This window comes from Bombina bombina, chromosome 7, assembly GCF_027579735.1.
Source record: "Bombina bombina isolate aBomBom1 chromosome 7, aBomBom1.pri, whole genome shotgun sequence".
Taxonomy (NCBI): Eukaryota; Metazoa; Chordata; class Amphibia; order Anura; family Bombinatoridae; genus Bombina; species Bombina bombina.
The window spans coordinates 448,901,170-448,916,396 of record NC_069505.1 but is presented as its reverse complement, the minus strand read 5'-3'; the positions used below and the strand labels follow the sequence as shown (position 1 = coordinate 448,916,396).

Sequence of the window (15,227 nt, the reverse complement as noted above, 5' to 3'; positions counted from 1 at the left end):
ACTTCCTGCTGCAATTACAGGGCGTCTAGAGGAAAACCCGGCACTGGGCTATTAAATGTACAGACTTCTGTTATATAAGTTTATGTTACACCCTGTACTGTGTACTATCAGGTAACTTCCTGCTGTAATTACAGGGAGTCTAGAGGAAAACCCGGCACTGGGCTATTAAATGTACAGACTTTTGTTATATAAGTTTAGGTTACACCCTGTACTGTGCACTATCAGGTAACTCCCTGCTGTAATTACAGGGCGTCTAGAGGAAAACCCGGCATTGGACTATTAAATGTACAGACTTCTGTTATATAAGTTTATGTTACACCCTGCACTGTGTACTATCAGGTACCTTCCTGCTGTAATTACAGGGTGTCTAGAGGAAAACCCGGCACTGGGTTATTAAATGTACACTTTCATGTCCCATAGTACCAACAAAGAATATAAAATCAAATTTAGGCGAAATTGTAACTCTACACATATAGTCTATCTTATGACCTGTAAAGAATGTAAAATACAATATTTGGGGAAAACTAAGCGGAGGTTAAGAGATCGGGTGTTGGAACACATCAGGGACATTGAGGACCCTGATGTGTTTACCTCTGTTGCCACCCATTTTAAATTTGAACATCTGGGAAACTCTAGCTTGGCTAGCTTTCAAGCCATTGATCATGTTCCCTTCTCTAAGAGAGGTGGGGATAGAGAATACTATTTGAGCAAAAAGGAAGTTAGATGGATTTTCTATCTTAACACCAGGATTCCACTTGGTTTAAATGTTGGGAAACTCTAGCTTGGCTAGCTTTCAAGCCATTGATCATGTTCCCTTCTCTAAGAGAGGTGGGGATAGAGAATACTATTTGAGCAAAAAGGAAGTTAGATGGATTTTCTATCTTAACACCAGGATTCCACTTGGTTTAAATGTTGAGGCCGATGTCAATCTTTTTGTTTAAATAAACTCAAAAAATTGGGGGATTTACTGTTATGGAATTTAAAGAATAATATTACCAACATTAAATTGCAAATGATTAGCTACCTTTTAATAAGTAGTTATCTATAAAGGTTGGATACATATTAAGATGGAGGCTGCCATTTATATATATAATAATATTTCTATTCTTTATTTTTTATTTTTTTATTTTTCTATTTTTTTATTAGTAATTATCTATTTTTCTCCCCTTTCATGTTTTCGTTTGTATGTTTATTTATTTACACATTTTTGGATACATTCTATCCTGTGTTCTGTACATTTACAGTCTGTTAATATGGGAACATTACTTTAATACTTTACAATTGATTGATTACAAACAGGTGATGTCAATTTTTGAATTACATGTCCCTTTAAATAGACTGTAGGCAGTTGTATGTGTTAAGCAGTGATCAAGTGCGGAGGACCCGCATGAAACGCGTCTGCTGTTGCTGCCTTTTTATGACCACTATATGACCTCTGTAGTGGTCATTTTGCTTTTGTCCTCTTCTTGTTTTTAGTGCATGGTGCATTAATAAAGTATTTGCTGAATTTACCTTTACAACGTCTGGAGCGTCTTCCTACAGTTAGCCGGAACTGTTCTTTCTATGCTGTCTAGAGGTAAACCCGGCACTGGGCTATTAAAAGTACAGACTTCTGTTATATAAGTTTATGTTACACCCTGTACTGTGTATTATCAGGTAACTTCCTGCTGTAATTACAGGGCGTCTAGAGGAAAACCCGGCATTGGACTATTAAATGTACAGACTGCTGTTATATAAGTTTATGTTACACCCTGTACTGTGTACTATCAGGTAACTTCCTGCTGTAATTACAGGGCGTCTAGAGGAAAACCCGGCATTGGACTATTAAATGTACAGACTTCTGTTATATAAGTTTATGTTACACCCTGTACTGTGTATTATCAGGTAACTTCCTGCTGTAATTACAGGGCGTCTAGAGGAAAACCCGGCATTGGACTATTAAATGTACAGACTGCTGTTATATAAGTTTATGTTACACCCTGTACTGTGTACTATCAGGTAACTTCCTGCTGTAATTACAGGGCGTCTAGAGGAAAACCCGGCATTGGACTATTAAATGTACAGACTGCTGTTATATAAGTTTATGTTACACCCTGTACTGTGTACTATCAGGTACCTTCCTGCTGTAATTACAGGGCGTCTAGAGGAAAACCCGGCACTGGGCTATTAAATGTACAGACTGTTATATAAGTTTATGTTACACCCTGTACTGTGTACTATCAGGTAACTTCCTGCTGTAATTACAGGGCGTCTACAGGAAAACCCGGCATTGGACTATTAAATGTACAGACTTCTGTTATATAAGTTTATGTTACACCCTGTACTGTGTATTATCAGGTAACTCCCTCCTGTAATTACAGGACGTCTAGAGGAAAACCCGGCATTGGACTATTAAATGTACAGACTTCTGTTATATAAGTTTATGTTACACCCTGTACTGTGTATTATCAGGTAACTTCCTGCTTTAATTACAGGGTGTCTAGAGGAAAACCCGGCACTGGGCTATTAAATGTACAGACTTCTGTTATATAAGTTTATGTTACACTCTGTACTGTGTACTATCAGGTAACTTCCTGCTGTAATTACAGGGCGTCTAGAGGAAAACCCGGCACTGGGCTATTAAATGTACAGACTTCTGTTATATAAGTTTATGTTACACCCTGTACTGTGTACTATCAGGTAACTTCCTGCTGTAATTACAGGGCGTCTAGAGGAAAACCCGGCACTGGGCTATTATATGTACAGACTGTTATATAAGTTTATATTACACCCTGAAATGTACTATCAGGTAACTTTCTGCTGTAATTACCGGGCGTCTAGAGGAAAACGCGGCACTGGGCTATTAAATGTACAGACTTCTGTTATATAAGTTTATGTTACACCCTTTTCTGTGTACTATCAGGTAACTTCCTGCTGTAATTACAGGGCGTCTAGAGGAAAACGCGGCACTGGGCTATTAAATGTACAGACTTCTGTTATATAAGTTTATGTTACACCCTTTTCTGTGTACTATCAGGTAACTTCCTGCTGTAATTACAGGGCGTCTAGAGGAAAACCCGGCACTGGGCTATTAAATGTACAGACTACTGTTATATAAGTTTATGTTACACCCTGTATTGTACTATCAGGTACCTTCCTCCTGTAATTACAGGGCGTCTAGAGGAAAACCCAGCACTGGGCTATTAAATGTACAGACTTCTGTTATATAAGTTTATGTTACACCCTGTACTGTGTACTATCAGGTAACTTCCTGCTGTAATTACAGGGCGTCTAGAGGAAAACTCGGGCACTGGGCAATTAAATGTGAAGGAAGAGGATGAAACAGATGACATGAATAGTCATCAGCCTGATATACATAGGTCCCTCCCTGCCGGTGAGTAGTAATATGTGAGAGTCTGCTGGGGCTGTGCACACAGTTACTTACTGCTCTCTCATGTAGTTTACTGTTGGGTTTATAAGTGCTGGGGCTGTGCACACAGTTACTTACTGCTCTCATGTAGTTTATTGTCTGGTTTATAAGTGCTGGGGCTGTGCGCACAGTTACTTACTGCTCTCATGTAGTTTACTGTCTGGTTTATAAGTGCTGGGGCTGTGCACACAGTTACTTTCTGCTCTCTTGTAGTTTACTGTCTGGTTTATAAGTGCTGGGGGGCTGTGCACACAGTTACTTACTGCTCTCATGTAGTTTACTGTCTGGTTTATAAGTACTGTGGCTGTGCACACAGTTACTTACTGCTCTCTCATGTAGTTTACTGTCTGGTTTTTAAGCGCAGATAACAAAATGAGTTTAATCTTTGGTTAGTTCATATTGTATTTTTATACTGTAATATAAAAAAAAAGAAGCGAGTAAAGGTTCCCTGAGTTTGTGTATTTGGTTCTATTGCCTGTCTGGTAAATACACAAACGTTTTAATGGTAAAGTTATACAAAATGAGATAAACACTAGATCAAGTGATATAAATACTAGACCATGTGATATAAACACTAGATCAAGTGATATAAATACTAGACCATGTGATATAAACACTAGACCATGTGATATAAATACTAGACCATGTAATATAAATACTAGACAATCTGATATAAATACTAGACCATCTGATATAAACACTAGATCACGTGATATAAATACTAGACCATCTGATATAAACACTAGACCATGTGATATAAACAATAGATCATGTTATATAAAAACTGAATCTGTTTTATTTGTATAGATGAAGATAACACGGATATAGTGAAAGTTGAGATAACAGAAGATCTGTGTGTGACGCTGGGAACTCCAGATGAGGAAACCAGTGACAATATCAGCTCACGTGAGTGTGCATGTATTTTGTGTCTGAGTTATGCAGGTTATGAGTGAGTGTTGTGTCTAAGAAATGTGGTTTACATGGAAGTTACAACATATGTTGTGTTTGAGGGACATATGTCACAGTTAAATATGCACATATATTGTGCCTAAGGTATGTGGGTGGCAGATGAGGAACACAAAAATTAGCAACATTTCAGGATCAACAAATGCCCTTAATCATGCTTTCGTTTTGGACCAGTGCTGAAATGAAATGCTGAATGGTAGAGGATTTATATTTTTTACAGTTGAGGAAACCAGTGACAGTATTAGCACAGGTGAGTGTGCAGGTTTATTATGTTTGAGGGATACGGGGTAGAGGTTGGTACATGGATGTTGTGTCTGAAGAAAGCAGCTTACAGGTGGGTATGTGGGTGTTGTGTCTGAGGAATGCAGCTTACAGGTGGGTATGTGGGTGTTGTGTCTAAGGAATGCAGGTTACAGGTGGGTACGTGGTTGTTGTGTCTAAGTAATGCAGGTTACAGGTGGGTACGTGGGTGTTGTGTGTGAGGAATACAGGTTACAGGTAGGTACGTGGGTGTTGTGTGTGAGGAATACAGGTTACAGGTAGGTACGTGATTGTTGTGTGTGTGAGGAATACAGGTTGCAGTTGGGTGCGTGGGTGTTGTGTCTGATGAATGTATGTTACAGCTGGGTACATGGGTGTTGAGTCTGAGGAATACAGGTTACAGGTAGGTACGTGGGTGTTGTGTCTGAGGAATAAAGGTTACAGGTGGGTACATGGGTGTTATATCTAAGTAATACAGGTTACAAGTGGGTACATGGGTGTTGTGTCTGAGGAATACAGGTTACAGGTGAGTACGTGTCTGAGGAATGCAGGTTATCGGTGGGTACGTGGGTGTTGTGACTGAGGAATACAGGTTACAGGTGGGTATGTGGGTGTTGTGTCTGAGGAATGCAGGTTACCGTTGGGTACATGGGTGTTGTGACTGAGGAATACAGGTTACAGGTGGGTACGTGAGTGTTGTGTCTAAGGAATCCAGGTTACAGGTGGGTACGTGGATTTTGTGTCTGAGGAATACAGGTTGCAGGTGGGTACATGGGTGTTGTGTCTGAGAAATACAGGTTACAGGTGGGTACGTGGGTGCTGTGTCTGAGTAATACCGGTTACTGGTGGTTACATGGGTGTTGTGTCTGAGGAATACAGCTTACAGGTGGGTACGTGGGTGTTGTGTCTGAGGAATACAGGTTACAGGTGGGTACATGGGTGTTGTGTCTGAGGAATGCAGGTTAAAGGTGGGTACTGTTGTGCTTACTTCCTGGTTTGGTTATGGCACATTCAGGCTTCCATACAAAGATGATGTCATCAAGTGGGCTGTGTGTAGGATCAGAACAGTTCAGAAGCCATCTTGTGACAGTTTGTGATGCAGTTATAAAGTACAAGTAACAAGGACTGAACCTCAGGATCAGACAAGTGCTGCTAATAATAATAAGTGTAATGTCAGCTACAGATCAGTGCAGCAGGATACAGCATCAGCTAGTCAGGAAGAGTAAGTACTATCAGTTACACATTATAAGTTATAAGTTATATTACAGTTATACAGCTATTAATAAGTGTAATGTCAGCTACAGATCAGTGCAGCAGGATACAGCAACAGCTAGTAAGGCAGAGTTAGTACTGTCAGTTACACATTACAGTTATAAGTTATATTACAGTTATACAGCTAATAAGAAGTGTAATGTCAGCTACAGATTAGTGCAACAGGATACAGCATCAGCTAGTCAGGAAGAGTAAGTACTGTCAGTTACACATTACAGTTATAAGTTATATTACAGTTATATAGCTAATAATAAGTGTAATGTCAGCTACAGATCAGTTCAGCAGGATACAGCATCAGCTAGTCAGGAAGAGTAAGTACTGTCAGTTACACATTACAGTTATAAGTTATATTACAGTTATACAGTTAATAATAAGTGTAATGTCAGCTACAGATCACTGCAGCAGGATACAGCATCAGCCAGTCAGGAAGAGTAAGATCTGTTAGTTACACATTACAGTTATAAGTTATATTACAGTTGTACAGTTAATAATAAGTGTAATGTCAGCTACAGATCAGTACAGCAGGATACAGCAGCAGCCAGTCAGGAAGAGTAAGTACTGTCAGTTACACATTATAAGTTATATTACAGTTATACAGCCAATAATAAGTGTAATGTCAGCTACAGATCAGTGCAGCAGGATACAGCATCAGCTAGTCAGGAAGAGTAAGTACTGTCAGTTACACATTACAGTTATACGTTATATTACAGTTATACAGTTAATAATAAGTGTAATGTCAGCTACAGATCAGTGCAGCAGGATACAGCATCAGCCAGTCAGGAAGAGTAAGTACCGTCTGTTACTGTCATGATCCGGTGTACATGCGCTCAGGAAACAGACCCTCGGGGAAGTGGTAGGGATTTGAAGACCCCTGTGTGTCTGAGGGACGCAGGTTACAGGTGAGTGTGTGAGGGAAACAGTTACAGGTGAGTGTCTGTGTGAGGGACACGGGTTACAGGTGAGTGTGTGAGGGGCACGGATTACAGATGAGTGTGTGTGTCTGAGGAATACAGGTTACAGGTGGGTATGTGGGTGTTGTGACTTAGTAATATAGGTTACAGGTGAGTGTGTGTGTGTGTTTGAGGGACACAGGTTACAGGTGAGCATGCACATGTGTTTTGTGTGTGTCTGAGGGACGCGGTTACAGGTGAGTGTGTGTGGGAGAGACGTGGGTAACAGCTGAGTGTGTGTGTCTGAGGGACGCGGGTTACAGGTGAGTGTGTGTCTGAGGAATACAGGTTACAGGTGGGTATGTGGGTGTTGTGACTTAGGAATATAGGTTACAGGTGAGTGTGTGTGTGTGTATTTGAGGGACACAGGTTACAGGTGAGCATGCACATGTGTTTTGTGTGTGTCTGAGGGACACGGGTTACAGGTGAGTGTGTGTGTGTTAGGGACGCGGGTAAAACAGCTGAGTGTGTGTGTCTGAGGGACGCGGGTTACAGGTGAGTGTGTGCGTCTGAGGAATACAGGTGGGTACATGGGTGTTGTGACTTAGGAATATAGGTTACAGGTGAGTGTGTGTGTGTGTTTGAGGGACACAGGTTACAGGTTGTTTTGTGTGTGTCTGAGGGACGCGGGTTACAGGTGAGTGTGTGTGTGAGGGACGCGGGTAACAGGTGAGTGTGTGTGCCTGAGGGACGCGGGTTACAGGTGAGTGTGTGAGGGACACGGGTTACAGGTGAGTGTCAGTGTGAGGGACACGGGTTACAGGTGAGTGTGTGAGGGACACTGTTACAGGTGAGTGTCAGTGTCTGAGGAATACAGGTTACAGGTGGGTACGTGGGTGTTGTGATTTAGGAATATAGGTTACAGGTGAGTGTGTGTGTGTGTGTTTGAGGGGCACAGGTTACAGGTGAGCATGCACATGTGTTTTGTGTGTGTCTGAGGGACGCGGGTTACAGGTGAGTGTGTGAGGGAAACAGTTACAGGTGAGTGTCTGTGTGAGGGACACGGGTTACAGGTGAGTGTGTGAGGGGCACGGATTACAGATGAGTGTGTGTGTCTGAGGAATACAGGTTACAGGTGGGTATGTGGGTGTTGTGACTTAGGAATATAGGTTACAGGTGAGTGTGTGTGTGTGTGTTTGAGGGACACAGGTTACAGGTGAGCATGCACATGTGTTTTGTGTGTGTCTGAGGGACGCGGGTTACAGGTGAGTGTGTGTGTGTGAGGGACGCGGGTAACAGGTGAGTGTGTGTCTGAGGGACGCGGGTTACAGGTGAGTGTGTGACAGACATGGGTTACAGGTGAGTGTCTGTGTGAGGGACACGGGTTACAGGTGAGTGTGTGTGTGTGTGAGGGACACGGGTTACAGATGAGCATGCACATGTGTTTTGTGTGTGTGTGTGAGGGACCCGGGTAACAGGCTAGTGTGTGTGTGTGAGGGAAGCGGGTAACAGGTGAGCTTGTGTGTCTGAGGGACACGGGTTACAGGTGAGTGTGTGAGGGACACAGGTTACCGGTGAGTGTGTGTGTGAAGGTCACAGGTTACAGGTGAGTGTGTGAGGGACACAGGTTACAGGTGAGTGTGTGTGAGGGACACGGGTTACCGGTGAGCATGCACATGTGTTTTGTGTGTATGTGAGGGACGCGGGTAACAGGTGAGTGTGTGTGTCTGAGGGACGCGGGTTACAGGTGAGTGTGTGAGAAACACGGGTTACAGGTTAGTGTGTGTGTGAGGGACACGGGTTACAGGTGAGTGTGTGAGGGACACAGGTTACAGGTGAGTGTGTGTGTGTGAGGGACACGGGTTACAGGTGAGCATGCACATGTGTTTTGTGTGTGTGGGACGCGGGTAACAGGTGAGTGTGTGTCTGAGGGACGCGGGTTACAGGTGAGTGTGTGAGAAACATGGGTTACAGGTTAGTGTGTGTGTGAGGGACACGGGTTACAGGTGAGCATGCAGATGTGTTTTGTGTGTGTGTGAGGGACGCGGGTAACAGGTGAGTGTGTGTGACTGAGGGATGCGGGTTACAGGTGAGTGTGCGAGGGACACGGGTTACAGGTGAGTGTGTGTGTGAGGGACACGGGTTACAGGTGAGTGTGAGGGACACGGGTTACAGGTGAGTATTTGTGTGTGAGGGACGCGGGTTACAGGTACGTTTGAGGGACACGGGTTACAGGTGAGTGTTTGTGTGTGAGGGACGCGGGTTACAGGTACGTTTGAGGGACACGGGTTACAGGTGAGTGTTTGTGGGTGAGGGACGCGGGTTACAGGTGAGTGTGAGGGACATGGGTTACAGGTGAGTGTTTGTGTAATGGACACAGGTTACAGGTGAGTGTGCACGAATGTTGTGTTTGATATTCTTGGATTACAGGTGAGTGTGATGATCTACTAAATAATTATCTCATGTGCACATAGTAATCTCTGACTATATGATTTTATTTATATATAAGAAGAGCTATTGATGCATCCCAAGGACAGTACAAACACTTACGCATACACGTGTATTCTCACTGTACAGGCCTTATGGATGTGACGCCTTCAGATGACTCAGCGGTTGAACACGGAGAAGAACCAGATATGTGGGATCACGTGAAGACCGAGGAGGATCAAGTTCCTATAAATACGTCTGCAGGTGATTAGTTCATATTAAGTAAAGTGATGATACTGTGATGGTGACATTTTGTGTCTTGTAAATAAGTTATTTTTGCTCAGACGGTTACACAGGAAATATTAGTGTGCAGCACAAGTTTAAATGATTATTTATTGTACTTTTATTTTTTTAGAATTTACCTCTCATGGTTGCTCCATTTCTAAACATTTAGAGTATTATTGCAAGTGGCGCATCTAATAGCGCCGTTTTTTTTTTCCTGGTGTAACACTGCTAAGTATAACACACAATCTGGAATTACAAGTAAATGGTAAAAAAGATTTTGCAGAGAATCTTAACGTATGTGACATTTTTTTTTAGCACAGGGGTCCATTTTTTATGAATGTACAGTACAGGGTTCATTATTATCGTTTATATTACAAATTCTGAGATAGCGCTGGAATGCTTAGCGCACTTGTAGACGTGAATATATGCATAACAAAACATATGTAATATATATTTACAAGGGTGTTAAGGGTGTTAAGTGAACTTAGCACTGTTATAGACAAACCTTTACTCTTAATTTTTCAAGACTCATTATCCTCAGGCATGGTACCCCAGGATTGGCGTAAAGCTGATGTGGTGCCACTCTTCAAAAAGGGAAGCAGGGATGATCCAGGAAGCTATAGACCAGTTAGTCTGACATCAATAGTGGGGAAGATATTTGAAGGGATTATAAGGGATTATATTGATGAGCATATTCGTGTAAACAAGATTATGAGTTCTAATCAGCATGGCTTTAGGAGAAATAGATCATGTCAAACTAATCTAATTAGATTCTACGAGGAAGTAAGTAAAAATATAGATAAAGGGGAATCAGTTGATGTGATATACTTAGATTTTGCAAAGGCATTCGATACAGTGCCACATGAGAGATTAATGCACAAAATTAAGGGACTGGGAATAGCTGAAAATGTTAGCTCATGGATAAATAACTGGATAAAAGATAGGGAGCAACGAGTAGCAGTAAATGGATCATACTCAGATTGGACAAAGGTAATCAGTGGCGTCCCCCAGGGATCAGTACTGGGCCCTGTTCTTTTTAATATTTTTATAAATGACTTGGAGCAAGGATTAAATAGCGACATCTCTATTTTTGCAGATGATACTAAGTTAAGTAAGGTCATTAGGTCAGAGCAGGATGAACTCTCTTTGCAAAGGGATTTGCGAAAATTAGAACTATGGGCAAGCGAATGGAAAATGAGATTTAATACGGAAAAATGTAAGGTTCTACATTTTGGAAGTAAAAATAAGCAGGCTATGTATTTTTTAAATGGGACAAGACTTAGCCAAACACAGGAGGAAAGGGATTTGGGAGTAGTAATAGATAACAAGCTAAAAATGAGTGCACAATGCAGGGCAGCGGCTTCAAAGGCTAATAAGATACTAGCATGTATTAAAAGAGGCATTGATTCAAGGGAGGAAAGCATAATTCTGTCATTATATAAAGCCCTGGTAAGACCTCACCTTGAGTTTGGAGTGCAGTTCTGGGGACCGATTGCTAAAAAAGATATTGCAGAACTAGAAAAAGTTCAGAGAAGGGCCACAAAGCTAATAAGGGGATTGGAGAAATTAACCTATGAGGAGAGGCTAGCCAAACTGGGTCTGTTCTCTTTAGAAAAAAGGCGCTTGAGAGGTGACATGATTACTTTATATAAATATATTCAAGGCCCATATACAGAGATGGCAGAAGCTCTTTTTATTCCAAGAAAATTGGTTCTGACAAGAGGTCATAATTTAAGGTTGGAGGAAAGGAGATTTAATCTCCTGCAACGGAAACGTTTTTTCACTGTAAGAGCAATAAAATTGTGGAACTCATTACCAAAGGAGGTAGTGAATGCCAATACCATAGATACATTTAAAAATAGTCTGGATAAATTTCTGTATATAAACAAAATTCATGGATATGATTGCTAGTATTAAATGGGTCACATTTTAATGGGGTTATTTAAGCTTAACTGGAGCTTTTTGTAAGTATTTTAGATTTGTATAGGTTGAACTCGATGGACTTCAGTCTTTTTTCAACCTTATCTACTATGTTACTATGTTACTATGTTACACACAGTTTTTCACTCATATTATGAAGTAGCCAGGTGACATTATGAAGTAGTCGGGGTATATTATGTAGTAGCTGGGTGGCATTATGAAGTAGTCGGGGTATATTATGTAGTAGCTGGGTGGCATTATGAAGTAGCGGGGTGATATTATGAAGTAGCCAGGTGACATTTTGAAGTAGTCGGGTGGCATTATGAAGTTGCCGGGTGATATTATGAAGTAGTCAGGTGATATTATGAAGTAGCCGGGTGATATTTTGAAGTAGTCGGGTGACATTATGTAGTAGCCGGGTGATATTATGTTTTAACCGGATGACATTATGAAGTAGTCAGGTGACATTATAAAGTAGTTGAGTGATATTATATAGTAGCCGGGTGACATTATTAAGTAGCCGAGTGATATTATGAAGTAGCCGGGTGACATTATGAAGTAGTCGGCTGACATTATGAAGTAGTCGGGTGGTTTTATGTAGTAGCTGGGTGACATTATGAAGTAACTGGGTGACATTATGAAGTAACTGGGTGACATTATGAAGTATTCAGGTGATATTATGAAGTAGCCGGGTGACATTATGAAGTAGTCGGGTGACATTATGAAGTAGTCGGGTGACATTATAAAGTAGTCGGTGATATAATGAAGTAGCTGGGTGATATTATGAAGTAGTCGGGTGACATTATAAAGTACAGAAATTAAGAGTGCGCTCAGGAGAGCTCTACCATGATATTAGTAAAAGTGAATTGTGAAGTACATAAATAAAATCTCTTTGGAAAAAAACTATTGCGAGTAAATATTTTTAAATGTATTTTCTACTAGAAACAAAAACATATAAACACATATATATATATTAAAGGTGCACCTTTTAAAATCACACAATATAATAACAAAATTTAATTAAAATGTATAGGATTCAGCGTGTTACTTTATATTTGCGTATTGCTTTTTGTATCCAAACTTTGCAACAATCTTTGCAACAATCTTGAACTGGATAGGCAAGTCTTTGCAAAATAATTTCCAGATGTTAAATGTCTCATATAATGATTTGGCAATGGGGGTAAAGCAATGCCCTTGTAGATTGTTTTACTCACCGGAATCCGAAAGTTATAGCATACACTTTTTCTCTTTCTCTGACCCAATGTCTTTCTTTACACTTTCTTTCTATGAGTAGTCGGCGTTCTGTTAGCCGTTAGCTGTCAGGCCGGATTCTGACGCGTCTGTTTACCCGTGCTAGGCTCATCCGCCAACACAATAATCCAGCCATTATTGTGTTGCCTGCCTAATCAGTAGGTGTGTCACAAACCTATCCTCACTATTGCCTATCGCGCAACTCATCACTAGTTGCTGACACCCTCACCGGAGATCCAGTTTCCCTGCTGCAGTTCTCATGCTCCAGTCTCCTGATCTCTATGTAGCGAGTCTCTGCTCGCTTACGTCATCAGCTGCAACCGGAGTTTCTCCCTGAACTGCCACTCACCGGACTTCGGCATTACCCGCCTTCCAAGCCTCTCAGCTGCTCAGCCTGCTTCACAGAGCCATCCCTGCACCATCCGGCAGCTGCAACATAGCCAGTGATTGGCGGATGAGCCTAGCACGTGTAAACAGACGCGTCAGAATCCGGCCTGACAGCTAACGGCTAACAGAACGCCGACTACTCATCGAAAGAAAGTGTAAAGAAAGACATTGGGTCAGAGAAAGAGAAAAAGTGTATGCTATAACTTTCGGATTCCGGTGAGTAAAACAATCTACAAGGGCATTGCTTTACCCCCATTGCCAAATCATTATATGAGACATTTAACATCTGGAAATTATTTTGCAAAGACTTGCCTATCCAGTTCAAGATTGTTGCAAAGATTGTTGCAAAGTTTGGATACAAAAAGCAATACGCAAATATAAAGTAACACGCTGAATCCTATACATTTTAATTAAATTTTGTTATTATATTGTGTGATTTTAAAAGGTGCACCTTTAATATATATATATGTGTTTATATGTTTTTGTTTCTAGTAGAAAATAAATTTAAAAATATTTACTCGCAATAGTTTTTTTCCAAAGAGATTTTATTTATGTACTTCACAATTCACTTTTACTAATATCATGGTAGAGCTCTCCTGAGCGCACTCTTAATTTCTGTACATTTTTTATCATTGGTGTGATTACTGGGGATTATCACGCATAAAGAGTTGCATATTCTACCGATAGGGTAATCCTTTGTTTTACTTGACATTATAAAGTAGTCAGTTGTCATTATGAAGTAGTCAAGTGATATTATGTAGTAGCCGGGTGACATTATGAAGTAGTCGGGTGATATGAAATAGTCGGGTGATATTATGAAGTAGTCGGGTGACAGTATAAATTAGTCAGGTGACATTATGAAGTAGTCGGGTGATATTATGAAGTAGCCGGGTGACATTATGAAGTAACAGTCCATCCAATGTAGGGAAAAATAAGCACTCCAAGCCCACAGATATATAAAAGTTCAATTTTATTCCAAACTTGTTAAAATCATACAAGATAGATTAAAAAGTGATAAGCACAGTAGTGCAAAAACAGGTTGTAGAACAGGTGCAAAAAACAGCAAACGTTTCGTGCTCCATGCACTTGGTCACTGCTAATTGATGCACCTGTTCAGAGCTCTATTTATACCAAATTTCTTAAAGTGATATCACAAATTTTCATTAACCTGTACTTTGCCATTTTTGCAAGGGAGCCTATGACAAGAAACATTTATTTACTTTTTCCTTTTCATGTACATAAAGTGTTACAATATAAATATGCAGGTTGATATTTGTTGGTTAAGGCGTGACTATGTTTTGTGAAAACAATCTATTTTGCAATATATTTAAATCATTACATCAATTAGCAGTGACCAAGTGCATGGAGCACGAAACGTTTGCTGTTTTTTGCACCTGTTCTACAACCTGTTTTTGCACTACTGTGCTTACCACTTTTTAATCTATCTTGTATGATTTTAACAAGTTTGGAATAAAATTGAACTTTTATATATCTGTGGGCTTGGAGCGCTTATTTTTCCCTACATTGGAGGGACTGTTGCTATTTTGTGCGTGTGCAGACGCACTGGGAATATTTGCTTGCCGCCTAGGATATCATTTATATTTTTTCACATATACCCTCACTCTATTAGTGCCTATCATATTCACAGGATTTGTTTTTACATACCCCAGGGGCGCTCCGTTGAGCAGGTTTCATTTGTAATCTGACATTATGAAGTAGTCGGGTGACATTATAAAGTAGTCTGGTGACATTATGAAGTAGTCGGGTGATATTATGAAGTAGCCAGGTGACATTATGTTTTAGCCGGGTGACATTATGAAGTAGTCGGGTGATATTATGTAGTAACCGCGTGATATTATGTAGTAGCCGGGTGACATTATGAAGTAGCCGGGTGATATTATGAAGTAGTCGGGTGACATTATAAAGTAGTCAGGTGACATTATCAAGTAGTCAGGTGATATTATGTAGTAGCCGGGTGATATTATGAAGTAGTCGGGTGACATTATGAAGTAGCCGGGTGATATTATGAAGTAGTCGGGTGACATTATAAAGTAGTCAGGTGACATTATGAAGTAGTTGGTTGATATTATATAGTAGCCGGGTGACATTATGAAGTAGCCGGGTGATATTATGAAGTAGTCGGGTGACATTATAAAGTA

At 40.7% G+C, this 15,227-nt stretch overlaps 1 protein-coding gene across 2 annotated transcripts in view; it reads left to right on the top strand.

Annotated features, from left to right (window-relative positions):
* LOC128635982 (gastrula zinc finger protein XlCGF8.2DB-like) overlaps positions 1-15,227 on the top strand; it is an 86,985-nt gene that overhangs the window by 53,164 nt on the left and 18,594 nt on the right. The window contains exons 3-5 of one of the 2 annotated variants that reach the window (XM_053689058.1): positions 3,266-3,373; positions 4,217-4,315; positions 9,376-9,489. In XM_053689058.1, coding sequence (XP_053545033.1) covers positions 3,266-3,373; positions 4,217-4,315; positions 9,376-9,489 — 321 coding nt within the window. The remainder of the gene's footprint in view (positions 1-3,265; positions 3,374-4,216; positions 4,316-9,375; positions 9,490-15,227) is intronic. The other variant, XM_053689059.1, reaches the window with a different exon arrangement.